Below are 17,744 nucleotides of genomic sequence, written 5' to 3'. Positions count from 1 at the left end.
AATCATGTTAACCTACAAAGATATTTCTAAAACGAACTCGTGATACATTGTTGTTTCTCTGATTTTCAATGCCACTGAAGCACTTTTAAAACTGCTGGCATTGTTATTCTCAAACACATTAAAGTTAGCAGCTGCCAAATGAACAGGGGGAACACTTGCCTAAAATGCATATAGTAAGATGTGTCATGAGTTCCACAGGGAAAAACCATCCAGCACGCAAAGAAATATTGATCATGTATTCAGATTTATTTGGGTGATTACACAGTGACTACTTACCTTTGTGTTGGTATGTGATATCTGCATTCATCACTGCCACCATTTAGCTCTGCACCTCTAGCCTGGGCAGCCAGGAACCATGAATTCCATTCCATGCCCTTCATCATCTGGTTTGTCCACACTTGTGCATATCTTCCCGTCCCGGTAACAAGGGCTTTTCTGTAGCTCAATAAAAATACAAGTTTCTTCATTATCTGATGGACCAATACCCTTCATTGGATCAGATAATGATCACTTATCTTGCCAGTGCATGCACTAGTGTTATTGAATGTCCCTGTGTAATGAGCCTTAATCAGTAGAAGTAATGTCAGAATCTGTTTCTTTCAGATTTCCCTAGACTTGCACTGCTTTCTGTATTAAAACATTAAATATGCTTACAGTAAGACATCCAGTGTAGTTTTCATGTAGAAAACAAAATATATTTTTAAAATAAGAAAACTACAGCAATATGATCTGTGTCTAATACTGCAATTTCCAAAAAGTACTGTTCCACAGAGGGACTATAGTCTCTGTGCTGTTTGCAGTAAACATCAAGGAACCATACTGAACCAGAGGCAAATGCACAAATATGGAAGATGGAATGGCTCAGTAGTGATTTACTGAAGATTAGATAAAGTTAGATAAAATTATGCTCAGTCATAGAAATCAAATTTTCCTTTAGACATTCTTCTGCATTGTAAACCTACTTTATTTACTACCAAGTGTTATTCCTATAAACATTTCAGGATCACAAATTCTCACTAAAAAACAACAGAAGAAGGTCTTCTTCCCTTAGACCACCTCAGCAGGCCAGTTGTTGTGGAGCCCTTATCTGGGTATCTGACTCTTCCCATGACACTCTTTAAAGACCTTCATTACCTGGCACCATGGACTCCGCTGCGGATGCTGGGGACAGGCAGTCTCCTGCAGCAGTGCTCAGCCTCCTGGCCTCTTCATGTATCCAGTCCTGCCAGCACAGGGAGGACTTGTAAGCAGCATGAGTGGGAGGAGCTGCTCAGGGAGCCAGAGCACTGCACACTCTGTCAGAGCACTGTACACTCTGTCAGAGCACTGTACACTCTGTCAGAGCACTGTACATGCCACAGGAGAACTGTACACTCCACGGGAGCACTGTACATGCCACAGGAGAGCTGTACACTCCATGGGAGCACTGTGCACTCCACGGGAGCACTGTACATGCCACAGGAGAACTGTACACTCCACGGGAGCTGAAAACAGTGGTGGAGGCACAGGAGCTGCCCCAAGGGCTCATCACAGCACAAGGCCTCCCCCATGGAATCTCAGGAGAAAGTGCCCTTGAAGCACTTCAGAACAAGTACCTCCTAAACGACGACATGAGAAATGTTCTTCCTACATCCAACTCTTTTAATCGCAGTTTTACTGTATGCACAGCAGATACACTTCCTGAAAAGGATTTTTCCTAAGCTGCCAGTTGTGTGGAATACTGTATCCTTAGGGCTTGAGTAAACCACACCTTTTTTATTATTCAGCTCACAAAATAGGAGAGGCCTTAAAGAAGTACATATCCCTGCTCAGTACTCTGTCTGGTATCAGCCTTTGCCTGTGGATTCCACGCACTGAAATGCTTCTCATGTGATTCCCATGGGTTCAAAGGTAAGGCGAGAAGACTTTCATCCTTACTACATCTCTCCTACCATTCAAAACCTCCCAACCACTTTCTCTTTCTTTCCTGAGTAAACCTGGAACTTTATAAATCACTATCTGAAGAGAAATACCAAGAGAGAAATAAAGATCAGTATTGATATAGTGCAGTAATTCCAAAGCAAAAAAATTATTGGCAATCGTATGGCTAAGGAAAGAGCAAAAGTAGATTATTTTCAACCGATTTAAAATTCTGACATTGTTATTATATTGGGAAACCTATTAAGCCCTCAGGGACACAGCAACTGACCTCTGCCACAAACCTTAATAGGTTTCACAGAGAAAAAAGAAAAATACAATAGGTCCAAATTACTATATCCAGTCAAGTGATGTGAGTACCATAACACTCTTCAAACGTAAACGTGTTTCTCCTTTATTTTAAGAAAAGAGCTAGAAAAGCTAAGGAAGCACTCTGGAGCTGTGTGATAATACTGAACTTGTTAGTGTTCAGTCAAATTCCAAGCCTACAAATCTCCTGGGATATACAAGATTTAAGTCAGCAGTGAAAGAAAAAGTGAAAAGTCAGTAGGGAAAGAGCTAGGAAGGCCCAGGTCTCCAGTCCAGTGAGAACTACAATCAGTTACCTTGCTTGAGAAGCAAAACACCTCAAGGCGACCAGTCACATACTTTCAAATATCAAAACCCACACTTCAAAATTCACCACCTCCTCAGATTTTCTGTGCTGAAATGGCTGACACCATTGTGAGGGACATTGAGTTCGTTCAGTCAAGAAAAGGGGATGAGGAAGTTGATTTTTCCCTTGAAATCACTGTTAGTACACTAACCTGTATTTTGAGCCGCTAAGTTGTTCCCTGGATTAACAGGCATAGCTGTCCCTGTGCTGAAGCATGAGGAAGCTACACAATTAGAAGACCAAGTTGATGACAAAAATGAGTAGATACTTGTTACTCCCTCCCAGAACAGCTCACTCCAGTTTGGGTGCTGCTACCAGCAATTAGGTATCCTTATATCCAAGAGGAATGCATAGCTTGCTGCCATACTGCAAATCAAATGATGGGCAGTTTTAAATAATGACCTCAAGCTCACACTCCTCTACTCTCACTTTCTTTTTGCAAAGACTTTTACCCCATATTCATGGCCCATTAATTACTGTTACATAACGTAAGAAGTAAGGCAGATGTCTGAAGCATAGTTTTAAAATGAGGTAGGTGTGTAATTCAATCTAATGTGTTTGGAAGTTTCTGATCAAAACTAGTCCCATCATTGGGGCTCTTCATTGCCAGATTCTTTGGCATTTGAAGCTTAGTCATGAGCCATGGAAACATCCATACGGCACTGTAATTACCACATGATCTTCCAGCAATTCCCATCACTCACTTCTTGACACCAAAAGTCGGCGGGGTTCCTGCAGGCAGCTCCGGAAAGCAGAGCTCCTCTCGCAGGCTGGCCAGCGCACTTCCACTCGCTTAAAGACGGCAAAGCCAGGGCTGCGCCCGTGCTAACAACAACACAGCTGCATGCTGTTAGAGCAGCTGGTGGCTAAGTGGGAACTAATAAATAAGGCTCTGTCCCGCCTGCTGCAGTGGAATGTGATAGTGGGGGGAGCAGGCAGAGCCAATGGCACCCGGGAGACTCCATCTGCCTTACCCAAAGGTCAAGAATCACAGTCACAGGTTACAGCCTCAGCACCATGGTATCACCTTTAAAATGAGATCCCCCACACTGCAAGAAAAATCACAATGAATTAGTCAAGAGGATTTCTGCTTTTTACCATAGATACCTCCAAATCTGGGCTGTAACATCAATTCTTTCAAACAATCCTTTGTGTCAGGATCTTTCAGGATATGGAATAACAGAAGAGCTGAGCATGATTTTGACTGAGGCACTGAAAAGATGCTAATTGATTTAGCCAGTTGATAGATTAAAAAAAATATGCAGTATTTGCCTAATTCAAGGTATTTCCCTCAGTGAATATTAAAAAATCTTCACAATAAAATACTAAAATTATACTGAGATAGGCCTGTTTCCTGAGTTCTGAGATTGGTTATGAGTTACACTTTAAAGCAAATCATGAAATATTGCATTTATATGATACACAGACTCCATTCTTCTGGGGTTTTTTACTTTTTTCATATAGGTTTTTCTGCATTCAAACATATTTCCTAAAATTTCCAGTCTGTTTTCTGCTCCATTCTCAAATGATAATTTCAGAAACTAAGATTTTAATTTTTTTAAGTTGCAATACTTATAATGTAAAAACAATTACTAGCAACTCTGTTAGAAGTTAAATGTAAATTTTCAATGTTCCTTCCAAAAACCCATGGTAGGTCCATTATGTACATCAAAGGCACAACTGTTTATGTTTTTTAATTTTTTTATTGACAGATTTTGATATGTTAATAAATACAGTAGACTGTAAAGACGATACAGGAGAACCAAGTGATGCATGTGCAGTGATACCTGGAAGTAAATGCACTTTGATAAGACTAATGATAAAGCAAACACTTATAAAGTGGTTCATTCAGTTCTGATTTGTACTACTCCAATTAGTGACACTCTCCCTGACAGGAATTTTTTTTAAATTGTGAAAATTCTATTTTCCTTGCACATTTGCCACCTTGATATCTGAGAAACAGCCATTAGCAGAAACATGCAGTTAATATTAACCTGAAAAATAAAAGCCACAATGCATGGGAACACTGCCTTGTTAATACCTGGAGGACACTGATTTGATTATGCCTCTTATCTCTTGTTTGTAACATATTTTGACTTTATAGAACTGTGCTTTTATTTTTTTTTTTTTTTAACCTGTGATTTCTTTCTTATAGATGTGTAAAATACATTTATTATCTCTCACATTACATCCAGGTGTCTGATTTCAAGTTCTCCTTTTCTGGTATGCCTCCCGTCTGTCTTGTATTGCAAAGTTATGTGAAGACTTTAAATTCCTCGTATCCAGTGTTCTGCTCAGATTTCAACAGCAGCAATAAGGCCATATTCTCAAAGCCATAAGACTATTTCTAGGTAAACTTTAAACTAAGGTATTTCAGCAAGCTGGAATCACAAAATTAAATTACTTATAATATTAAATAATTTTCTTATTAGAAAAGGATAACCATTCACTGACAAATAGATACAATCAATATAAACTTGAATAGCAACATATTTGTGGATTTAGTTTAAAGGCTATCTTATTTAAATTACCTTCAGAAATTCCATCATAATGCAAGGAGAACTAAATGCCTGATGCAAATGATTTCCTGCAAATGTTTGTTTACAGTTTTAGAGAAAATTGCTTCATTACTGCTTGTTACTTGTTTCTGTTCATTTACTACAGGTAATCAGATAAGAGGTGTATTTATACTCAAAGGTAAAATGGGACTAAAAGCATGTGGTCTTACCTCTGCTTTCCTTTCCTGTATAAATCTGATTAAACTTGTATGGATTTCTTGCAGGCATCTCCCAAGTGAAGCTGTGGGCACTATATGCAAAAGTAGGAAAAGGGTGCCAAAGTGCTTTAAGGGTCTCCATCCCAGTCCTAGTTTTCATCTTCTGAAAAGTGAAGACAACTTTAGAGGAATAAGATTTTCAAGGGAGCAAAGAGCTTTGTCACTTGAGTAGCAGGGCTTGTGTAGGAACTTGAAGATATGTGGATGCATCTTTGCATCCCGAATTGGGTTTCTGTCAGCTCTAACAGCAAGGTCTCTCTACCAGACTGCAGTGAAAAATTATGCTGAATTCTCATCCTCAGCCAGTTCAGAATTCACAGGGCTGTTTTCTATTACTTGGGTGGCTTGTATTGAAATCTGTCACACCTGGAGGGAGAGGAGCTCTGGGGCTGCGCTCCACAACTCACTCACTGCAGCTGCTGTTACTGGATAGCAGTTCTTCCCTCTCCTCCATTATCCTTTCACAACTAAGAGTCTTTCAGCCTTGGTTCTGACCAGGGCTTTCTTGACAGTTTGTTGGATTTATTTTCTTCACAAAGCAGTGCTGTCATGATAGGTCACGGATAAGCCCTGATCTCTCATATAGTTAAATCCTGATGACACATAATCAAATGCAGACTCAAATTTCCATGTTAATTACACAGGGATAATTTCTCAGTAGAACACAATTTCAGTTAAACAAAAAAGGCTATGGCCAGATATAGGATGCAAATATAAAAAACTGCACCAATAAATGCAGTAACTACTTTCAGTTAATGGCTGGACATGACCCAGTCCACAGGCTCAGGAGCATCCATTTCTTGGAGCTCAGACACCTGGATTGTCCATGAAACTGCACACTGAATGAGACACAGTTGCTCACTGCTGTTGTTAGAAGGAATATGTTTGATGTGAACTCTAAAAATAAGGAAATCCCAAACTCTAACTCTTTTCCCAGGTTTCCTGCGATAACTGGCAACGTATGGCATTATGACACAATTTACTGTAACTGTGTCATGGTGAAAAGAATTTCTGAGATTCCTGATAATGGCAGCTGGTTATACTTAAGAAACACATCTTGTTCTCGTTATTCACCACTACCTCTCGGGAGGAAGACAGCATCTTTCATACACTTACAATTGGTTCAAAATTAAATTCCTTGGCATCAAAACCATTGAATAACTTATGTCAAAATCTGACAAGGTAAAGATATGTATGAAGGATACAGTCCTACTTTTAAAATTAATCATCCTTACATGAAACCAAAAAAATTTGATGGCAAACTGGTCTCCCAGAGACTGTTAATGTTCTACAGCAAAGAGAAAATTAAAGGATTTTTAAATAGTTTATAACTACACAGAGAAAAATCCATCCAGAGGGAAAACAAAACCAAACCACCACACAGGAAAAACATCCCAACTTTTACCTCTGACATTAGCAACCCCTCAGCTGGTCCTTCACAACTGTGGATTCAGGAAATCAGAGGTATTATGTAAAATGCAGCAATCCACAAGCAGCAACAAAGTTTTAGGGACATGTGCAGACTTGTCTAAAGGTGTCAAAGAGATTAAATCCCAGAAGTATAGGCAGCCAGGCTGAAGGACAAGGGAGTTTACAACCTCAGCATGTGTCAAGCTTGCTCATCAAAGTAAATACTTTCTCCTTCAAGAAGCGGTCACTCGACTCTGGCCTCAAGGATAGTTTCTGCACTTGTGAAAGCCTGTGACAGTCATCCTCACCAAGCCTTGCTGTGCATTTGGAGTATATTTTTTGACCTTGTGATGTATGGAAGACACATAGAAAATGTGGTTCAGGTCCAGCCTGCCTAAAACATACCTGTGCCTTTAGGGCTGGATATTGGCTTGTAGAAGTCACAGTAGGGAGATTACATGCAGAAATGTAACCTTGGCTAGTTATTTCATTAAGAATAAAAATTTAAAATCCTGAAGTAATAAATTCTAGTCTTATAGTAATAAAACATCTGCAAAGTAAACAACCCCCAAAGTATGAATATCACTGGGTGATTCAAACATAATTTATAATTAACTTCTTGCTGTCAGCATTACCATTACCATATAGAATGAGACATCATTCAACACATTCAAGACAACATCATTGTACACACTAAAATTAAGCATCATAAAGACAGTTATCCTCCGGATAATTATATCAAAGTTTCACTGACACTTTGGACAAATCTGTGATAACACTTCAACTTAATATAGTGACCAATTTTAACCAAACACTTGTTTAACATATTGTTGTGCAATATGGATTTAATAGTAGTTTAGATCTGTAATCTTAGTGTTTTTCATTAGTCTGTAACCTTTCATTGTCATTTATCTAAACTATGTAAGCATTAAGTCTGTGGGATTATGACCAGTATGCCAAGGTCAAGTCTGTTAGAAGAAAACCAGGAGTCTCTTTATTAACAACATATTTGAAATGTACTGTAATTTCTAAACATTCCTCAGGAATGTAATTATTTTTCAGTGCCACAAATTTCAGTACCACTACTTGCAAATATTGTATGAGAGAAAAAGGGTTTGAGAACTTCAAGGGTATTGGCAGTAACAAACTGAGCAGAGGTCTTTGATTGCAAAGTACAGCCAGTTAACCAAGGGAATAGATTGCCTAGACAGTGGGGAGTACCTACTGCTGCTAGTCTTTAAGAGCAGGTAAAACAGGATCCAGGACACATGGAGGTGGAGCTGACCCTGCCTTACACTCCAGGATTGTCCTTCCACAGTCACTTGTTTCACTGCAGTCCTTCCTTGGCCCTACCCCTTATGTATTTAGCTTTCAGCTCATTCTTAAAGCCTCAGCCACTCTTACATTCCAGAGACCACTCAGAATGACATCATGAACTGGTGTAATACTCCTATTCTGCATGTGCATTATTTTCTTTCACTTGCCTCTTCCTTGTATTTTAGGGAACATACCTATGTATGAACATGTTGTGTGCATGCATGCATAGACATGTTAATTTTAAGCACAAGGAGGTCCCATTCCTGATCAGACTTAAAATGACTCCAAAATAAATGTTTGGTAACACATGCTCCTTAATCAATTGTATGGGTACATCTCACAATGTCATCTCACAGCTATGATGCAATGGGCAATAGCTGAGACTGTACAGTACACAGAGGTGATACATTTCTTTCTAAAATAAAAGCATGAGTAAATACCTAATAGCAACACTAGCTTACATTATGTCATCGGTTTTGAAGAGGAAATTACTCCACAGATTAATGAGGAATTCTACATGGAAGTCAAAGGTATGATGTAGTCTTACTGTGTTAATCAAGGGCTAAATATGATCTGACCTTCTTAAAACAGCCCAGCCTTTAACAGACAGAAGATTAAAAAAAAGGCAGAATACAAGAGTCCATATTTATCTCTGATGTAACACCAACAAAGCCAACAGAATTCCTTGAAGTTCAGTGTGCCTCAGAGCACCACATGGCAAGTGCCACAGGTCATCTTGTAATCTGCAAGGTATGATGGATCAAAAAAGCAATGACATTTTCCGTTCCTATTTAGGAAACATTATACTAAGAAATAAGATATCATAGGACTACATCTCAGAAAAATGTCTGTTTATTACCATTCAACAATGGATGTATCAATTCATTAAACAATTTTACAAATTCAAATATGAATATACTTTAGGAAGCCCTCTGGAACGAAGAAAATCACAAGGTTTCCCAGAAAAACTGATTTTTTCTACACTGTACACAGTAAACATAATTATGCTGTATATAACTCTCTTGAAAAGCAGTGAGAAATTAAATAGGTTATCATTTTATTTTTCAAAGCCCTAAAACTTGGAGATTATTCATCCATCTGATCAAGTCAGACTCACTATACTGATCACCAGACATAGTGATTCCCTCCTCCTTAGTGCTGACACTAAACATGATAATGTTCCCAGGCCCCCCCGAAGGTATGTTCTAAAGAGAGAGACATTAATAGATAATGAATGGGAAGAGAACACATAAATACCTTTTAAAAAATTAACAAACCTCGATTTCCTCAGACACACAAGCAATAAGAAAAAGTCACCTAGTACCTTTTTAGGAAATACCTCTAAAATGTCTCAATTATAACTTGCTTCTGGCTTCACACTCCATGACAAGGACCACTATTTTCTTGTGATGATAAGGCGTGTCCACTGTGGCCGAAGTTGTTAGCAACTGACAACACTTCACATTTAGCATTTTCAGTCCCTGCGATCAGGATCTCTAACCCAAGTGCAGCATTTGCAAAAGAACAAGACCCTTGTCAACAAACTGGGAATTCAGCAGTCCTGGGGCGGGGGACTAAAGGACCTGTTACTTTCCTGCTATTTCCAGAGCAGGTCTGTGTCACGCTGTTTACGTCATGCATCATTCATATCCTGTGATGAAATGTAACCCCACGTTTTAAAAAAAGACCTCTGCAACAGTGAGGATACTATATCTCTGAGAGAAGCGTTTCACATATTTTCCACAGGCATCAACTGCTCCTGCTTCTATTTAAATCTGTGTGGCCCTCTTCAGAGGGCATTATTCACTTCAGGAAGTCCATTCAGAAGGTGCTGAGCATAAGAAGGGGAGAAGCCAGGATGGCAGCAGACAGCAACATGGCTCCTGAAGAAAAGCCGAGCACTGCTCCTGTGAAAAGGGCTGTCCACAAGATCCGAATGGCCAGCCAGGTCTTCAGCTTGGCACGAGGTTGGCAGCAGTGGGCATCTGACCACCACATAAAGCAAGAGCAAGAGCCCTCTGGATGGGTCCCCACTGCAGAAAGCTCATCAGTTCAGCCTGTACAAGAAAGTTCCTTTCAAAAATGGCAAATTCCATCTGTCAAGAGGGACCAAGAAAAAGATGATGAAAAATCCTCAGCAAAGAAATGGGTGACAATAAGAGATGCTGAAAAAAAATCAAGGGAATCAGATGAAGCCCTCAAAATGTTCAGCATTAAAAGCAAAGAGGTGACCAAAACAGTTGTCAGCAAAGCCTATGAACGAGGGGGTGATGTCAGCCTCCTCAGTGAAAGATACGAGAACAACAACAGCAGCTCCGAGATGACCAAACTCAAAGAAGAATCAAGTGCTATTGACAAAATTCTTAGCAGCAAATTACCTTCAACCATAAGGAGAAAGTGTTCAAACGTGGTATCAGAGCTGACCAAGGGCTGGGAGAAGATGGAAGAAGAGGACAAAGATGGGGCCAAGGAAGAGCTGCTCCTTAAGTGCCGTGATGACAGCCTGGATGCCCAGGACAGTGGCTATGGGGAAGCAGAGGACAAGCTCGAGCAGGAAGACAGTGACCGGGAAGTGACGGCTGTGAAGATTAAACGGCCTGTACCATCTCTGTAAGTAAAGAATCTTCATTACATCAACACAAATGGCAGAGGGATACAGCTTTCCATGAGGAAGATGGGTGGGGAAATGGCAGGAAGTGGTCAACGATAAACTATTATTCTTGACTCAGAAGAAATTAATCCAAATTCAGGAGACCTTTCACATATCACTTTGTGTTTAAGTTAGTCAACAACATCAGACTGCAGCCCAGGATTTTATGTGCTATGTACCTAATACACAAAGTCAGGAAGTTCTATTTGGGAGATATTAATTATATTTAATTTTCACACTGGTTCATCAAAATAACTACTTACTTCTTAATACTTCAGTCCATATTTCAGAATCACAAATTTTATCTCATCTAGAGCCCTCAGCTATTCATTTATTTCATCAAACGTTGTCTAAATCAATATATTTGACGAGTAATATTTCCAAATACTTATTCATTATTTTGCTTAGTATAAATTGTAAATATTCTCAGGAGCCATTTGCAGAGGGTGTCCCAAATTAATGTTGCAGGAATTATTTCCAAGTACTTCTTACCAAAAGTTGGGTTCACTTCTTCTCTTTGGAAGCTTTCCACGAATTTGGAATTCACCAATTCAAAGAAAGGAAACCTTCACAGTATCTTGGACCCCAAGTTCATACCATATTTTAATTGCCTTTCCAGAAATGAAAAACTGGATCAGCACCAATGATGAAAAACTGATGAAAATGCCAAAACAGACTTTGTGATCTTTCTGCAGGCAGACAGGCAGGCTGTATCATGGCCCCTGTTTTGGTTTTACACCTCACTACTGATGAGCACTACCATGACCATTAGACCGTGACTAACACAGTTATGGATTTCAACATACAGCACCTTTTAGCACAGCTAGCTGAACACACACCCCCAGAGCTATTTTAGCTATTCAGATGGGATTAGAATGATGCTTTGCTGTACAGCTGAGCAGTCAGCTCCTGTAAGAAGAAAATGGTCAACAGCCCAAGTGAAAAAAGCTCTCCAGTAACCTAGGGCTTGCAAGTTTGTGGTACCTGCTTTTGGTAAGGACTATGTGCACCGTCCTTTCACAGAAGTTAGGACCTCAAACCAAAGATCCCAAATATACAGTGGAAAAAGGATACATTTGCAGCACTTTTCTGTAAACAACTTCAATTAAAACAATTTGCTCAGTTTCAAATATTACAGTAGAAAAAGACCAACTTTCTAACTTCTGTTAAACTTTCATTTCCTTTGTATGTCTACCTAGAAAAAAGATTGATAAGCCATATTTACTGTGGTCCAAATGATTGAAATAACACCCTCTGTGTTACTTAGAGCTCTCTCTTCCACTGAAATCGGACACAAAAATAATTTTCTGCACTTACAGTGCTGCTATCAGGACTGGATTTAACTATTCCTTTTTTAAAATTATTTTACAGCCTCAGAATATCATATTTCAGCCTGCTACCTTTACGAACCTTTCAATGTGGTTTAATCTTCTTCAAAAACTTCATAAGTACACAGTTATTAAAGAGTATCTCCCATTTTCCTCTCTATGTTCCAGGAAAAAAGCATCAGTGCAAGTATTCTGTTTTCCTCACATCAGCACCTTCATTATTTCCAGCTGCACCACTTACTGGAATAAGGTTGTTTCCTTGGTAGAAGGCCTGTTAAATCCTACTGGCATAAGAGACACTATTTTGTTCCAGCTTAGGAGCAAAAGCCATGCAGCAAAGGGATATGAAACTCCAAACATTAAAAGGAATTCATACCTTTCCCCTACAGACAGAATCAGTGTGAATATGCAACCTGGACATTATTTGCCTAGAAGGTCAGAATGCATCTAGCAACTAGAACACATTTAGGATGATTGTTCTGGTTAACAGGTTAACTTAGTTGATTGTTACACATAAAGCACTTCTTACAGTGGATGAAAGTTCAAAACTTCACTTTGGATGCACAATCCTTTGTGTAGGTGCAGTAGAAACATGAAAAAATGCTTCTATGTGTACACAACTCACATTGTTAACTTATCATTAAGCTAAACAACGGCAAAAATGGCACTCCAGCCACCAGAAATGGTTAAATTAGAAGATGCATTAAAAAAGTAGGTTTTTTCAAACCCACATGAGGCACGATAAAAGCAAAAGGATAGATAAGACGGTGGTTTTCTCAACCACTAAGAAGATGATTTGGATGAGGAAGGTGATAATATTCTGCTAGAAAGGAAAATTAGTTTCAGTAGAAAAAGGAGGGAATACATTCTAGACTGTTAAATTAAAGCAGACAACAAAGATTTCACAGCCTTCTGCTGTGTCACTCCCCCTCTTCTCTCCACTCAACCTGGGGAACTGAAGCTCTGGGACTTTCTCAGAGGTCATAGTCCCTGGAGAGAAGGGGGAGCAGCTGGCTGTGGCTGAGGGATAAGCCTTCCATGATGATATCTCATCAACTCCACTGAAACTGCTGGCATCAGTTCTTTGAGGCAATTTTGATTCACTTAGGATTTTTTTCCCCCCCTGCCTTAACTGATACCTTCCCCCAAGAAGAGCTGGTGAAGCAATCTGAGCTTCAGCTGGAGTTCAGACTGTGCTGCACAGGGTTTCTGAGGCCTTTGGAATAGCCATAAGCTTCAGGAGACGAATTCCTTTCCATAACCTGTGCCCACAGCTCCTCTGGGCAACGAAGGCACAATTCAGGTGAAGGGACAAAGGATCACAGCTTTCCCTTTCTCTGTATGACAATAGCTTATATAGAGGAGCACTTGGTTTATTGTTGGGAAACCAAATTGTGTAGCTTTATCCCACTGGTATATCTTAATGCTTTCCTGCCAACACCTACCTGTTAAATCACTTACACACACAAAATCACAGGTACAGACACACTGCCTACTCTCAGGATGCTCCGTGTCACACCACAGAAAGGTGCACTTACTTGGCAACTCAGTATGCTCAATTCTTTTGATGTTTTTTCACCAGATTGATAAGGAAGAGTATTTTGGAGTTTTTTAAACACAGTTTCTCAATACAGCTAAGCCAATCTTAGGGCAGCTCCACAGGTAATAAAGTAGCGCAGCTCTCCCAGTTCTTTTTCTATCCCTGGCACTAAGCGTTTGCAATTCTTGCCCTAACATAGCCCTGCCCAGTACTGGCATTTTTCTGGTGCACAGATCTGAACTGGGGACATCTCTATGACTCCTATTCTCTATTTCAACCAGCTTAGTAGAAAACAAAGGACTGTCCAAACAGCAGGGGAACAGAATTCTCTGCAACTTTGCAGCCCTGTGTACTGTTTTTCTAAGCGTATCTTGATTCTCCAGCATTACTGTTAATATTCAGCTGACATTGCTGGAGAGGTCTCAGAGCAGCTTTTGTGGAGTAAAAATACTAGAAAACAAATTACTTTGGCACAGCCACAGAACAGCATAGTCCCTAGCTGAGTTCTGTACGTACACACAGACAGGACGTGGACAGCACAAAGACTAGCTCAGACTATCTATAGCTCCCCCACAACATGTGGGATTGGCCACGAGAGGAAAGAGCGTCTGCCTGCAATCATCCAGAACTATTACACACACACAGAAAGAAAGAAAGAAAGAAAAAAAACTCTGAAGGTCTTTCCTTATCCTTTGACCTTGACACTTTAAGGCTTCTACCCTACCCATGGGAATGTGAATTTTTGACTTCAGTATTTGTTCAGAACCATACTTCAAACGGAGAAGCATAGACAGAGCTACTGCACTCGATTAGCTTTTTGTTGTTGCTTTAATCATTGACATCTATTACAGAGGACAGATTTTTCTAGGCACTACCCTCTAGTTTTCAGCCAGGTCATACACTTACAGCAATCAGCATCTCTAACCTCAGCTCAGGCACATTTCAGGCTTGGCCAGGCAGGCAGGAATGGGAAAGGTACAGAAAGTGCAGGTTATCAGCAACATACTGTTTTGCTCCCTTACAGAATTAAGTCATTCTGGGGAAAAGTTTGTTAAAACAGGCTCAGATCGGGGCTGGAAGGTGGTAGCGTAGACAGGATAAAGCTCTGATCATGGAACTTGCCTCTGAGTGCAAACTGAATGTGGACGAACAGCCCCTAGAGAACTAATTTAGAAATGGTGAACTCATGCCACCTGGTGGATTCCAGCTCGTCTCAAAAAACACAGTAACCCAGTTACAGCAGACCAATAAACAGCAGAAGTGCATCAGGAAACGAGGAGCTGCAAAGCTCAGGTGTGCTCTGTGTCTTTCAGCGCCAGCCGGCTGGGCGAGGAGGCGCGGAGCAAGGCGCGCAGGAAATGCAGCGCCGTGCACAGCCTCAAGGACAGGTGGCAGGAATGGGCCGACCAGCACATCATAACGCAGAAGCTGAACCCCTTCAGCGAGGAGTTTGACCACGAGCTGGCCATGTCCACGCGCCTGCACAAAGGAGATGAAGGATACGGCCATCCCAAGGAAGGAACCAAAACCGCTGAGAGAGCCAAGAGAGCTGAGGAGCACATCCACCGGGAGATCAGGGACATGTGCTTCATCATTGAATCCATGGCTAGGCCACGGCCCGACGGCAAGATCCAAGTCACTTTTGGGGAACTCTTCGACAGATATGTTCGTATTTCAGATAAGGTTGTTGGGATTCTGATGAGAGCCAGGAAACACGGGCTGGTGGACTTTGAGGGAGAAATGTTATGGCAAGGAAGGGATGATAATGTCATAATTACTTTATTAAAATAAGTAGGCTATAACCAGAACAACTTTTGGAAAACTTTTCTCCCCTTCTCCCTTGCCACTAGCATTTACACATATTGAATATAAGATTCCCCTGTTCACCACATAGAAAAGAGTATTTTTTGAAATACGTAATTTATAACTAATGCATGATAACCCAAGCATCCAAATGGACTTCATTCTGTACCAGAAGTGCTTGCAGGACAATTAAGTTAATTACTACATGAAAAATAAGGAGAAAAATCTATATGAATATAAGCAGCTGATGATAAAAGCCCATAGCAATATAAATAGCTACAAATTACTTCCAATTTCTACTTCTTCTTACATTAAGATATTCCCAGCCTATTTAAACTGGCATATCAGGAATATGAAATATGTCAGATCAGAAGCTGAATGACAATATAGACTCAGACCAAGTTTTTGATCAGCAAAATGGTCTTGTGCATGCATTTCCTAATTAATTTATTTATATACAAGTAAAATGATCTTATTTTAATACAGAATCAAGGATACCACATTGGTTCATGTTACAAGCAGGATATGCAACTACTACTGCAGTATTATCTTGTGGCAACTGTTGACCCAGCTTTCTCTTACATATTTTGTAAAAATCCTTCTTTTTATAAATGGGGTTTTATATATTTATTGTATTTATATAACTAATTTTTTAGATAGTTTCATAAACTTATGGAGGTTGGAATGTAATGAATAAAAAAGTTTTGATTAGACAGCTACCTAAAAAACACCTTCTATGCAACATTGTGCAATGTCGCATCTGATTATCTATGCAGATACTGTTCCTTTAAGTACAGGGAAAAATAATATGTATCATATAAAAACTAGCCAGGTACTTGTACTTTTGTATACAGCAAAAAAGTTGACTAAAATCATCAACTTCCATTGAAATGTATCTCTGTGAGAAAAGAGAGAAACAGTGTTCATAACTTTGAGTAAAATGTTGCTCCGCATTACACAGAAATACTGACCTAACTTTACAGCATTTGCCATTTCAATGCTACTGAAACAATGTATTTCAGTCCAGATGATGCTGAAGAGGACTAAATGCTAATGAACTAATATTTCTAGGACAACTCTGAGACCTCTGTAAGGTCTCCACTGCTTACAGGATTAGAGAGACCACTATTTCTCTACTACAGTAAAAATAGCTCTCCTGGTAAAATGTGTGTATTTCACAAGAAAACCGTTTGTTTCAGAGCAGATGCCTGGGCAAATAATGAAAAAGGAAGTGGTCTTTTCCCCCTTAAGATTCTTTCAAACTGAAAGAGCAAATATCTTCTTACAGAAGTAAAGGTCTATGAACATCTTGTCTCTCTGATAAAACAAATAATGCTCTTTTGAGTACAGGTACTCCAGTTTGAAGCTCCAATGTACAAATAAACAAAATGTTTTATAACTTAGTGATACAAGAACTGACTACTACATCTATTCTATGTAAATCATTAGTATTTTAGGCATAGTTATATTATGTGACTCTAAGGAAGAAAAAATTAATTGTAAGATGGAAGCAGTGGAGCTCATTTAATGTTTTCTTGAGATGTCTTAGACTACTCAAGCTGAACTACAAAACTTCTATCTTAGTGCAATACTTATATAATTTTTATCTGCATATTCTTAGCTTATTATGTCTTTATATAATGACCTTTAAAGCTGTCTAAATTGTCTTGACAAAATTTTGTTGTCAAAGGAATACATGAACTATAAATAAAACCCTTAATTATTTCTTGGGTTATTCTGCCACACACTAGAAAACAAATACGTGCACATATTCTGTGAACTAAAATATCAGTAAGTTGCTTCAAAATGTAAGCACATTCTTCTTCTCACAGGCTGTTAAAATATTTCCTGTGAAGGCTTCTCTGTCCAATGCACCAGAAAAAGATTTCAGGGCACATGGCAACAGACCTTAAACAAAATACCTGTGCAAAGAATACGCACTAAAGGCATGTTAGTGTTAAGTGAATTACATATTTCTGCTCATGAGAATTCTCATCCTACCACAGGAAACAGCAGCTGTAACAATGTAATTACTGCTATACTTCTTCAAACTATAGCTCACTGCAGATAACGTAAGCCTCCCATTCAGTCATCTCAATGTTAAAATCTATGCAAAATAAACCAAACCCTAAACTTTTTCTATTCTTCCACGCAAACTATTTTATTTCCAATCGGATGAGAAAATCACGTGACATAACTACCCTCCACTATTTACCTTTGTGTAGGCAGTATCATGCAAAGCCTTCCAATTTCTGAGAAGAATTTACCTTTTTTGTCGAAGAGAAATATTAAATATTGATATAAGTTATGGTGTATGGAAGCATTTCATGTAGGTTATACGCTTTATA

General features: G+C 39.3%; 1 protein-coding gene and 1 long non-coding RNA gene across 2 annotated transcripts; one reads left to right on the top strand and one right to left on the bottom strand.

The window, feature by feature from the left end:
• Positions 1-224: 224 nt before the first annotated feature.
• On the bottom strand, positions 225-9,930 carry LOC116454627. The gene is made up of 2 exons (XR_004244149.1): positions 3,547-9,930; positions 225-435 (listed from the first exon to the last, which is right to left on the bottom strand). It is a non-coding gene; the product is annotated as an uncharacterized LOC116454627 (long non-coding RNA).
• ABRA (actin binding Rho activating protein) lies at positions 9,901-17,534 on the top strand. Its single transcript, XM_032131419.1, has 2 exons — positions 9,901-10,685; positions 14,907-17,534. The coding sequence occupies exons 1-2, from the start codon at positions 9,934-9,936 to the stop codon at positions 15,382-15,384; spliced, it is 1,230 nt and encodes a 409-aa protein (XP_031987310.1). The 5' UTR covers positions 9,901-9,933; the 3' UTR covers positions 15,385-17,534.
• The last annotated feature ends 210 nt before the right edge of the window (positions 17,535-17,744 follow it).

Source organism: Corvus moneduloides, chromosome 1, assembly GCF_009650955.1.
Source record: "Corvus moneduloides isolate bCorMon1 chromosome 1, bCorMon1.pri, whole genome shotgun sequence".
Lineage (NCBI taxonomy): Eukaryota > Metazoa > Chordata > Aves > Passeriformes > Corvidae > Corvus > Corvus moneduloides.
The sequence above is the reverse complement of the archived record's forward strand: the minus strand, read 5'-3'. Positions and strand labels throughout refer to the sequence as shown.